Below are 12,850 nucleotides of genomic sequence, written 5' to 3'. Positions count from 1 at the left end.
AGCTGCTTAATTGTCATTGCTAACAAATATTTCCTAGATTAAACTGCATCTGAAAGTACTTTTTTTTATATCTAAATTGAATAATATGTATAGATACTGGCCTCATTAACAGTAAGGAAATTTTAGTAGTGACAACTTTTCACTACTACAGATCATTTTTCCATTTCATAAATGTATTCAAATATACTAATTCAAAACTGTATCAGTATTTTCAGTAGTCAAAAAATAAAATAGTTTTGCTGTTTTTAGGGTGGAGTGATTAAGATACGTGTAACAACTTCTAACAACAGCATTTCATCACTGCATTATGCTGCTAGCAAGTTACCTTATAAGAAAGCATGTTTTGAAACACCAGCGAGTAACATTATCCTCAAGGAAGCAAGTAACAACAGAAGGGAAGCTCCAAGTAAGTTTCCCACCCATGGGTTTAATGCTTTTCATTAATATAATAGTATAATATTTTCCCCAAGTAAGTCATCATGACTTTTTTCATTTTCGTTTTTATTTTTATCATTAGTTTTCATCACATTTTCTTTCATTTTCCTTCCTCTTCCTTCTCTTCACCATGCCCCTTTTCATTTCTCTTCCTTTTTATGTTTATAGTAACCCCCACTTAAGTGTACAGTGGTACCTCAAATTTCGAACAGCTCCCAACTCGAACAGTTATGTAAGTGTATTTTTGTAAGCACTTTTGTAAGTGTATTTTTGGGGGTCTGAAACGGACTAATCTAATTTACATTATTCCTTAAGGGAACAAATTCTTTCAGTAACGGAACTTGAATAGCCTTCTGGAACGAATTTTGGCCAATATTCGAAGTACCACTGTACCTGCTAATTATCCTGGCACAGATTGTATAATCATTATGTATAATCATTTTAATTTTTTTTTTATCTATATTAACCCTTTGAGGGTCGACAGGCCCTCTCCAAGACTTGTTCTCAGGGTTGGCCAAATTTAAAAAAAAAATTATTTTTTCTCATGAAAAGATAGAGAATCTTTTTCCGATCATAATGACACCAAAAGTATGAAATTTGATGGAAAACTTACGGAATTATGCTCTCGCGAAGTTAGCAGTCTCGACAATGTTTACGAATCGGTGATTTTACCCACTTTGAGCCCTATTTTTGGCCAATTCCGGTGTACTAGTCGACAAAAATCATAACTATTTCTCTAGAACTCCATTTTTTTCTATTGAATGAATACAAAAAACTACCCATTTACTGATTTCAACTATCCAATACAGTGGTCAGAATTTAGCAATTTTGCCAGTTTCACACAAATTTCAAAAGATGTCAATTTCCAAATAGGGTCCAGAATAAACAAGAAAGACATTCCTGGCACTAAAATAACAAATTCTCTGTTCGTTAGTCACATCCCCAAGCCCCTCTTATATTTCTTTGGGTTTCCACTTTCAATTTTTATTCTTACAAAAAATAGAAGATTTACTGTTATACAGACTGCTGCATTAGTGTAGAAATGGTATAAATAATATCAGCGCACTTGTGAAAGAATATTAGACTCACCAGTTGACGTGTATTGGACGCTTGGAATGATTAGTTTACTTTTGAGCTTTGGTAAAAATCGAATATTTCTGCTACTTTGAGCACAATTTCAAGGTACTTTTCATTGTAAAACCAGTCAAAATCATCTCAATTTCTGTAATGTGTCTTCCATTCTATAAAATGAGACCAAGAAAACTAGAATACAACAATAAATACCATACGAAAATACAGTGCAAAGTCGCTGTTTTATTCCAAAAACACGGTCAAAGTTTTTTTTTTTCTCATTATGCACTGTGTGCTGCAGGATTTTTTTTATACTGCGCACACTGACCACATAGACCCATTCTTTCATATGTATGCCTACCAGCTTTCTCCCACTAGATTTGAGGGCGCTAGAATTTAGGCGTACTAGTACGTCAAAAACCCTGGGTCGTAAGCCGTACTAGTACGGCCGAAACCCTCAAAGGGTTAATTTTAGGCTGTTGCTATCACTGCTGAAGCTGCCATGTTTCACAGCTATCCCTATATAATGCATGAAGGCTTTTGTTTTTGCTTCTATATTTATTTTTAAAAGCTTAATTACTTTTTGATCAATGAGTTGGGTAAAGGAATATAGTTAGATGTCAAAAACTGTGATAACATTGTGCAACCAGTTTTTGAACTGGCCAATGAGGAAAGAATTAGCCATCAGTAACAAAATTTTGCAATCTTTAGGAAGCCCATCAACACTGGAATACTCCCTGGTCTTCTTCACAAAATATTCAAGAAACCTTAAAAAAACTGACCTTATTTTTATTCCCTCAAATGCACTGAGAGTTGTTTTATTCCAATGAATGCTGATAGACTCCACAGGGAAGTGGAGCAGAATTCTTCCTCCGTAAGCCATTAATGTCATAGGAGGCGACTAAAATGCTGGGAGCAGGGAGCTAGTAACCCATTCTCCTGATTAAATTACTCATTGGATACAGCTACTGTGTTCGAAAAAAAAAAGGTTTTGTGGGTAAGGGGCTTGGACTTCCAGCAAGCGTGCGTGAGCGTGTTAGATAGGAGTGAATGGAGACGAATGGTACTTGGGACCTGACGATCTGTTGGAGTGTGAGCAGAGTAATATTTAGTGAAGGGATTCAGGGAAACCGGTTATTTTCATATAGTCGGACTTGAGTCCTGGAAATGGGAAGTACAATGCCTGCACTTTAAAGGAGGGGTTTGGGATATTGGCAGTTTGGAGGGATATGTTGTGTATCTTTATATGTTTATGCTTCTAGACTGTTGTATTCTGAGCACCTCTGCAAAAACAGTGATAATGTGCGAGTGTGGTGAAAGTGTTGAATGATGATGAAAGTATTTTCTTTTTGGGGATTTTCTTTCTTTTTTGGGTCACCCTGCCTCGGTGGGAGACGGCCGACTTGTTGAAAAAAAAAAAAAAAAAAAAAAAAAAAAAAAAAAAACTTACCATTGGTAAATAGTTCTTTCTTTCAATGCACTGGCCATATCCTACTGAAGCAGGGTGGCCCAAAAAGAAAAATGTAAGCTTCTCTTCTTAAATTTAGTATTGTATACAAGAGAAGGGGTTACTAGCCCCTTGCTCCTGGCATTTTAGTCACCTCTTATGACACGCATGGCTTAGGGAGGAAGAATTCTGTTCCACTTCCCGATGGAGATAAGAGGAAAAAACAGAACATGTGTGGTGTGATTTAAGTGTAAGTAGAAGTAGCAAGACATTCCTGAAATCTTTGCAGCAATCCTACCATCGTGTAAAACAATTACAGGCATCTGTTTTACACTTACTTGCCAAGACAGTAGTGCCTCCCTGGGCAGTTTCTGACTACCAGCCTACTACCTAGTTGGTAAATAGTTATGAGTGCCAAATACATTCCTTGGCATTCACCTTGACAGTTAAACTTTCCATGGATTATTTTATACTGGTTTCTTTAATCTATTAAAAACGTGTGTACTCCTTTAGTGAAAATGCTGTCATTTCCATCAGAATTTTAGCTTAAAGTGAAACTCTTTTATTGTGTGTCTGGCAAAAACCATTCACTTAAAATTTTATCTAAACGGGCATGTAGGGAGGATGAAGAGGAATAGGTTGACTAATTATTTTTTTTTTTATTATTAACACACTGGCCGATTCCCACCAAGGCAAGGTGGCCTGAAAAAGAAAAACTTTCACCATCATTCACTCCATCACTGTCTTGCCAGAAGGGTGCTTTACACTACAGTTTTTAAACTGCAACATTAACACCCCTCCTTCAGAGTGCAGGCACTCTACTTCCCATCTCCAGGACTCAAGTCCGGCCTGCCGGTTTCCCTGAATCCCTCATAAATGTTACTTTGCTCACACTCCAACAGCACGTCAAGTATTAAAAACCATTTGTCTCCATTCACTCCTATCAAACACGCTCACGCATGCCTGCTGGAAGTCCAAGCCCCTCGCACACAAAACCTCCTTTACCCCCTCCCTCCAACCTTTCCTAGGCCGACCCCTACCCCAAGGGGTAGGAGGGGTAGGGGTCATCCAAAGATTGGTTGGAGGGGAGGCAGTACAAGAGGCTTTGAGTTTTAGAGGCTTGAGCATCCAGTAGGCTTCTGTGGTCATTTTATATAGGAGTTTTTGGAGGCAAGTAGTTTTTAATGGATATTACCTGGAGTTTACCTGGAGAGAGTTCCGGGGGTCAACGCCCCCGCGGCCCGGTCTGTGACCAGGCCTCCTGGTGGATCAGAGCCTGATCAACCAGGCTGTTACTGCTGGCTGCACGCAAACCAATGTACGAGCCACAGCCCGGCTGGTCAGGTACCGACTTTAGGTGCTTGTCCAGTGCCAGCTTGAAGACTGCCAGGGGTCTATTGGTAATCCCCCTTATGTATACTGGGAGGCAGTTGAACAGTCTCGGGCCCCTGATATACTGTTGGAATGTGCAGGGTAACTTTTATGATGGGATTCATGGAATTTAGTTAACCAAACTTGAGTCCTAGAGTTGGGAAGGGTAGTGCCTGTGCTTTTAGGGAGCGTAGGCACTCTTACTGATGTCAACACACGTCTGGAAAGATCACAAGATCTGTTTGTGACTTGATAAAGCCCACTGCATGGGTGAAACGTTGTCAATAAAGGATCACATTATACTGCTTAAGTGTTCATATTATATTATATTATATTATATTATACTATACAGTAGACCATTATTTAACACAGTAGTTACATTGCTGAAAACACCGTGTTAGATAAACTGAAGAACTTACGGGAAAAATAAGGTTACATCTCTCTGGGGCAGGGGTGGTAGCACTTGCAGACTCGATTGAGAAGGGCATTGGTGAAATGCCTATGATTTTAAACTGATGGAAGATAGAGGTATGGGTGTGTGTGGGAAACGAGCAGGTTGCAACACTAGGGTTGGAAACAGTAAATGTATAAAAGGCATTCAGCATGAAGTTATAAATAAAGACAATAGATCAGGTCAGCAAACAAAGGGGGACAGCAGAGGGCAGCAAGGGACTAGCTCCCTTAAGGTTTACTATACTAATAGCAGGAGTGTAAGAAATAAGATAGATGAGCTAAGATTAATTGCAAGTGCAGGAAACATAGATATTATTGCTATAACAGAGACCTGGCTCAGTCTGAAAGATAGAGAGATGCCCTCTGAATGTCACATACAAGGCTATAAATTATTCCACACTGACAGGGTCAACAGGAAAGGTGGTGGAGTAGCGATGTATGTCAGAGACAATTTAAATTGTTGTGTTAGACAAGATATTAAATTAGAAGCGTCAGCCACTGAATCTGTTTGGTTACAGCTTTTCGAGGGCCGAGAAAAACTAATTTTGGGTGTGATTTACAGGGCCCCAAATCTTGATAGGGAGTGCAGTAAACTTCTATAGGACGAAATTCGTAAGGCATCTACATACGAAAATGTTGTGCTAATGGGAGATTTCAACTATAGACAGATTGACTGGAGCAATTTGACAGGAAATTTAGAGTCAGGTGACTTTCTTGATACGATCCAGGATTGTTTTTTAAAACAGTTTGTGACAGAGCCTACTAGGGGAAATAACCTCCTTGACTTGGTTCTTGCCAGTAGGGAAACACTAATTAATAATCTTGAGGTTAATGATGAGCTTGGGGAAAGTGATCACAAATCACTCAGTTTTAATATATCATGGAATTCCCCTAATAATGGCAATCAAGTCTCCGTCCCTGACTTTCGCTTGGCTGATTTCATAGGACTGAAAAATTACTTAGGTGGGCTGAACTGGAATGACCTGACTAAGGGTCAGGTAGGTGGTGATGGTTGCCGATATGATGCTTTCCAGGGCATAGTTCTAGCTGCTCAGTCAAATTATGTTCCAAATAGGGAAATCAGATCAAACAAAAATGATCCTAAATGGATGAACAATAGATTAAAATATCTGATTGGTCAAAAGAGAGGCATATATAGGCAAATCAAAAGAGGAGAGGGGCAATTAAGAAATCGATATATTCAGTTAAAGAGAGTAATAAAAAAGGGAATTAGAAAAGCAAAAAGAGATTATGAGGTTAAAGTTGCAAGAGAATCGAAGACTAACCCAAAAGGATTCTTTCAGGTATACAGAAGTAAGATCAGGGACAAGATAGGCCCACTCAAAAGTTCCTCGGGTCAGCTCACTGACAGTGATAAGGAAATGTGTAGAATTTTTAACACATACTTCCTCTCAGTTTTTACACAGGAGGATACCAGCAATATTCCAGTAATGATAAATTATGTAGAACAGGACGATAATAAACTGTGCACGATTAGGGTCACAAGTGACATGGTCCTTAGGCAAATAGATAAATTAAAACCTAACAAATCCCCAGGCCCTGATGAACTGTATGCAAGGGTTCTAAAGGAATGTAAAGAGGAGCTTAGCACACCTTTGGCTAATCTTTTCAACATATCACTACAAACTGGCATGGTGCCAGATAAGTGGAAAATGGCAAATGTGATACCTATTTTCAAAATAGGTGACAGGTCCTTAGCTTCGAACTATAGACCAATAAGCCTAACCTCCATAGTGGGAAAATTTATGGAATCAATAATTGCCGAGGCAGTTCGTAGCCACCTTGAAAAGCATAAATTAATCAACGAATCTCAGCATGGTTTTACAAAGGGGCGTTCCTGCCTTACAAATTTATTAACTTTTTTCACTAAGGTATTTGAGGAGGTAGATCATGGTAATGAATATGATATTGTGTATATGGACTTCGGTAAGGCTTTTGACAGGGTCCCACATCAGAGACTATTGAGGAAAATTAAAGCACATGGAATAGGAGGAGAAATTTTTTCCTGGATAGAGGCATGGTTGACAAATAGGCAGCAGAGAGTTTGCATAAATGGGGAGAAATCAGAGTGGGGAAGTGTTACGAGCGGTGTTCCACAGGGGTCAGTGTTGGGCCCCCTGCTGTTCACAATCTACATAAACGACATAGATGAGGGCATAAAGAGCGACATCGGCAAGTTTGCCGATGACACCAAAATAGGCCGTCGAATTCATTCTGACGAGGACATTCGAGCACTCCAGGAAGATTTGAATAGACTGATGCAGTGGTCGGAGAAGTGGCAGATGCAGTTTAATATAGACAAATGCAAAGTTCTAAATGTTGGACAGGACAATAACCATGCCACATATAAACTAAATAATGTAGATCTTAATATTACGGATTGCGAAAAAGATTTAGGAGTTCTGGTTAGCAGTAATCTGAAACCAAGACAACAGTGCATAAGTGTTCGCAATAAAGCTAATAGAATCCTTGGCGTCATATCAAGAAGCATAAATAATAGGAGTCCTCAGGTTGTTCTTCAACTCTATACATCCTTGGTTAGGCCTCATTTAGATTATGCTGCACAGTTTTGGTCACCGTATTACAGGATGGATATAAATTCTCTGGAAAATGTACAAAGGAGGATGACAAAGTTGATCCCATGTATCAGAAACCTTCCCTATGAAGATAGACTAAGGGCCATGAATCTGCACTCTCTAGAAAGACGAAGAATTAGGGGGGATATGATTGAGGTGTATAAATGGAAGACAGGAATAAATAAAGGGGATGTAAATAGTGTGCTGAAAATATCTAGCCTAGACAGGACTCACAGCAATGGTTTTAAGTTGGAAAAATTCAGATTCAGGAAGGATATAGGAAAGTACTGGTTTGGTAATAGAGTTGTGGATGAGTGGAACAAACTCCCGAGTACAGTTATAGAGGCCAGAACGTTGTGTAGCTTTAAAAATGGGTTGGATAAATACATGAGTGGATGTGGGTGGGTGTGAGTTGGACCTGATAGCTTGTGCTACCAGGTCGGTTGCTGTGTTCCTCCCTTAAGTCAATGTGACCTGACCTGACTAGGTTGGGTGCATTGGCTTAAGCCGGTAGGAGACTTGGACCTGCCTCGCATGGGCCAGTAGGCCTTCTGCAGTGTTCCTTCGTTCTTATGTTCTTATTCCTGAGTGCCCCAAAAAACCCAAGCAACTTTTTTTTAGGCCTCCACATTTTACAAAAATAAATGAATAAATAAAGTGGGTAAAAATGTTATGGACGGAGTAGTAGGTAAATTTGGGGTGCCAGGGGTAAATGTAAATGGGGAGCCTTTAATTGAGCTATGTGTAGAAAGAGATTTGGTAATAAGTAATACATATTTTATGAAAAAGAGGATAAATAAATATACAAGGTATGATGTAGCATGTAATGAAAGTAGTTTGTTAGATTATGTATTGGTGGATAAAAGGTTGATGGGTAGGCTCCAGGATGTACATGTTTATAGAGGGGCAACTGATATATCGTATCATTATTTAGTTGTAGCTACAGTTAAAGTAAGAGGAAGGTGGCAACAACAAGTAAGAGGGAGGTGAAAGTGTATAAACTAAGAGAGGAGGAAGTCCGGGTGAGATATAAGCGACTATTGGCAGAAAGGTGGGCTAGTGCAAAGATGAGTAGGGGGGGGGTTGAAGAGGGTTGGAATAGTTTTAAAAATGCAGTATTAGAATGTGGGGCAGAAGTTTGTGGTTATAGGAGGGTGGGGGCAGGAGGAAAGAGGAGTGACTGGTGGAATGATGAAGTAAAGGGTGTGATAAAAGAGAAAAAGGTAGCTTATGAGAGAAGAGCAGAGTATATGGAGAGTAAAAGAAAGGTGAAGAGAGTGGTGAGAGAGTGCAAAAGGAGAGCAGATGATAGAGTGAGAGAGGCACTGTCAAGAAATTTTAATGAAAATAAGAAAAAATTTTAGAGTGAGTTAAACAAGTTAAGAAAGCCTAGGGAAAGTATGTATTTGTCAGTTAAAAACAGAGTAGGGGGGTTACTAGATGGGGAGAGGGAGGTATTAGGTAGATGGCGAGAATATTTTGAGGAACTTTTAAATGTTGAGGAAGAAAGGAAGGCGGTAATTTCGTGCACTGGCCAGGGAGGTATACCATCTTTTAGGAGTGAAGAAGATCAGAATGTAAGTGTGGGGGAGGTACGCGAGGCATTACGTAGAATGAAAGGGGGTAAAGCAGCTGGAACTGATGGGATCATGACAGAAATGTTAAAAGCAGGGGGGGATATAGTGTTGGAGTGGTTGGTACTTTTGTTTAATAAATGTATGAAAGAGGGGAAGGTACCTAGGGATTGGCGGAGAGCATGTATAGTCCCTTTATATAAAGGGAAAGGGGACAAAAGAGATTGTAAAAATTATAGAGGAATAAGTTTACTGAGTATACCAGGAAAAGTGTACGGTAGGGTTATGATTGAAAGAATTAGAGGTAAGACAGAATGTAGGAATGCGGATGAGCAAGGAAGTTTCAGAGTGGGTAGGGGATGTGTAGATCAAGTATTTACATTGAAGCATATATGTGAACAGTATTTAGATAAAGGTAGGGAAGTTTTTATTGCATTTATGGATTTAAAAAAGGCATGTGATAGAGTGGATAGAGGAGCAATGTGGCAGATGTTGCAAGTATATAGAATAGGTGGTAAGTTACTAAATGCTGTTAAGAGTTTTTGTGAGGATAGCGAGGCTCAGGTTAGGGTGTGTAGAAGAGAGGGAGAATACTTTCCGGTAAAAGTAGGTCTTAGACAGGGATGTGTAATGTCACCATGGTTGTTTAATGTATTTATAGATGGGGTTGTAAAAGAAGTAAATGCTAGGGTGTTCGGGAGAGGGGTGGGATTAAATTATGGGGAATCAAATTCAAAATGGGAATTGACACAGTTACTTTTTGCTGATGATACTGTGCTTATGTGAGAATCTGAAGAAAAATTGCAAAGGTTAGTGGATGAGTTTGGGAATGTGTGTAAAGGTAGAAAGTTGAAAGTGAACATAGAAAAGAGTAAGGTGATGAGGGTATCAAATGATTTAGATAAAGAAAAATTGGATGTCAAATTGGGGAGGAGGAGTATGGAAGAAGTGAATGTTTTCAGATACTTGGGAGTTGACGTGTTGGCGGATGGATTTATGAAGGATGAGGTTAATCATAGAATTGATGAGGGAAAAAAGGTGAGTGGTGCGTTGAGGTATATGTGGAGTCAAAAAACGTTATCTATGGAGGCAAAGAAGGGAATGTATGAAAGTATAGTAGTACCAACACTCTTATATGGATGTGAAGCTTGGGTGGTAAATGCAGCAGCGAGGAGATGGTTGGAGGCAGTGGAGATGTCCTGTCTAAGGGCAATGTGTGGTGTAAATATTATGCAGAAAATTCGGAGTGTGGAAATTAGGAAAAGGTGTGGAGTTAATAAAAGCATTAGTGAGAGGGCAGAAGAGGGGTTGTTGAGGTGGTTTGGTAATTTAGAGAGAATGGATCAAAGTAGAATGACATGGAAAGCATATAAATCTATAGGGAAAGGAAGGCGGGGTAGGGGCCGTCCTCGAAAGGGTTGGAGAGAGGGGGTAAAGGAGGTTTTGTGGGCGATGGGCTTGGACTTCCAGCAAGCGTGCGTGAGCGTGTTAGATAGGAGTGAATGAAGACGAATGGTACTTGGGACCTGACGATCTGTTGGAGTGTGAGCAGGGTAATATTTAGTGAAGGGATTCAGGGAAACCAGTTATTTTCATATAGTCGGACTTGAGCCCTGGAAATGGGAAGTACAATGCCTGCACTTTAAAGGAGAGGTTTGGGATATTGGCAGTTTGGAGGGATATGTTGTGTATCTTTATACGTATATGCTTCTAAACTGTTGTATTTTGAGCACCTCTGCAAAAACAGTGATAATGTGCGAGTGTGGTGAAAGTGTTGAATGATGATGAAAGTATTTTCTTTTTGGGGATTTTCTTTCTTTTTTTTGGGTCACCCTGCCTTGGTGGGAGACGGCTGACTTGTTGAAAAAAAAAAAATGAATATGTGATTGTTGTTCATTGTTGTGATGTATTATGTTTTTACAGCTTAAGACTACAAATGTAACAGAAATAATAGTATTTCTTACCTTAAATTGTGGGTGCTGGTGTTTGTGGATGATTGTGAAGAGAGTGGAGAGTTATGTTGTGGTCCTACTGGGCTGAGGTGGATGGTAGAGGTTCTGGTACTAAAGTTGTTGGTTGTACTGGGGTGTCTAACTTTAAGTCATTCAATCAAGTCATTTAGTAAGTCAGTCAAGTCGTTCAGTAAGTCAGGTCATTCAGTAAGTCAGTCAAATCATTCAGTAAGTCAGTCAAGTCACTCAGTAAGTCAGATCATTCAGTAAGTCAGTCAAATCATTCAGTAAGTCAGCCAGTCACACAAACTTATGTTTCCTCTTTTGTATGTGTACAAAGTAACACCTCATTATGCCCACAAGATGTCTTGTCTAATATCTTTGTTTCCTTCGTTTATTCTAAGACTTAAACGCTTACACCTTTTCTTGCCACTTTGAACAACACTGGTATGCCTACTGGGTGTCATGATTGCTTGGCAGATACTAGATATAGCAATTAACCCTTAAACTGTCCAAACGTAGATCTACGTTTGCTCACGTAGCGCTCCGAACGTAGATCTACGTTTTTTTTACATTGTTTCTTATGGAGAAAATCAAGGTCGGAGCGCTACGCGCGCAAACGTAGATCTACGTTTAGACAGTTTAAGGGTTAAAAGATCAAAACACAATTCACAGTCACAAGCTTGTAGCAGAGAAGTTTGACTGGACACGTATGAAGTACAAATGCTGAGATGGTGGGGTGGTGTCGGGGGGTGCCTGGGGGCAGCGGGAGATCTCCCCCACTGATCCACAACAAAGCAGCCGCTTGAGGAAAAGGGAAGTTTTTTTTCTTTCCCGCAAACTGAGCCGTGTTAAATTCATCTTACAATGTGTTACATAAAATTGTGACACAATTCTTCAATCGTGTTGTACCCAAATCGTGCCAAATAAGCTCGTGCTAAATGAATGTCTACTGTATTATATTATATTATATTATAGACACATGGCGGCGTTTTTCAGGTTAGGGTGTGTAGAAGAGAGGGAGACTACTTCCCGGTAAAAGCAGGTCTTAGACAGGGATGTGTAATGTCACTATGGTTGTTTAATATATTTATAGATGGGGTTCTAAAATAGTAAATGCTAGGGTGTTCAGGAGAGGGGTGGGATTAAATTATGGGGAATCAAATACAAAATGGGAATTGACACAGTTACTTTTTGTCGATGATACTGTGCTTATGGGAGATTCTAAAGAAAAGTTGCCAAGATTAGTGGACGAGTTTGGGAGACTGTGTCAAGGTAGAGAGTTGAAAGTGAACATAGAAAAGAGTAAGGTGATGAGGGTATCAAATTATTTAGATAAAGAAAAATTGGATATCAAATTGAAGTGGAGGGGTATGGAAGAAGTGAATGTTTTCAGATACTATTTGGGAGTTGATGTGTCAGCGGATGGATTTATGAAGGATGAGGTTAATCATAGAATTGATGAAGGAAAAAAGGTTAATGGTGCATTGAGGTATATGTGGAAACAAGAAACGTTATCTATGGAGGCAAAGAAGGGAATGTATGAAACTATAGTGGTACCAACACACTTATATGGGTGTGAAGGTTGGGTTGTAAATGCTGCAGCAAGGAGACGGTTGGAGGCTGTAGAGATGTCCTGTCTAAGTGCAGTGTGTGGTGTAAATATTATGCAGAAAATTCGGAGTGTGGAAATTAGGAGAAGGTGTGGATTTAATAAAAGTATTAGTCAGAGGGCTGAAGAGGGGTTGTTGAGGTGGTTTGGTCATTTAGAGAGAATGGATCAAAGTAGAATGACATGGAGAGCGTATAAATCTGTAGGGGAAGGAAGGCGGGGTAGGGGTCGTCCTTGAAAAGGTTGGAGGGAGGGGGTAAAGGAAGTTTTGTGGGCGAGGGGCTTGGACTTCCAGCAAGCGTGCGTGAGCGTGTTAGATAGGAGTGAATGGAGACGAA

The 12,850-nt window shown here is 39.7% G+C and overlaps 1 protein-coding gene across 6 annotated transcripts in view; it reads left to right on the top strand.

Moving 5' to 3' along the window:
• Positions 1 to 12,850, top strand: part of LOC128685741 (zinc finger protein 39) — a 127,896-nt gene that overhangs the window by 15,418 nt on the left and 99,628 nt on the right. For all 6 annotated transcript variants that reach the window (XR_011391790.1, XM_070083397.1, XM_070083376.1 and 3 more), the window contains exon 5: positions 250 to 406. Coding sequence is in view for 5 of the 6 variants with exons in the window: in XM_070083397.1 (XP_069939498.1) it covers positions 250 to 406 (157 nt within the window). In the remaining variant the exon portion in view is untranslated. The remainder of the gene's footprint in view (positions 1 to 249; positions 407 to 12,850) is intronic.

Source organism: Cherax quadricarinatus, chromosome 1, assembly GCF_038502225.1.
Source record: "Cherax quadricarinatus isolate ZL_2023a chromosome 1, ASM3850222v1, whole genome shotgun sequence".
Classification (NCBI taxonomy): Eukaryota; Metazoa; Arthropoda; class Malacostraca; order Decapoda; family Parastacidae; genus Cherax; species Cherax quadricarinatus.
Note: the sequence above shows the minus strand (reverse complement) of the source record. Positions and strands in the feature narration are given on the sequence as shown.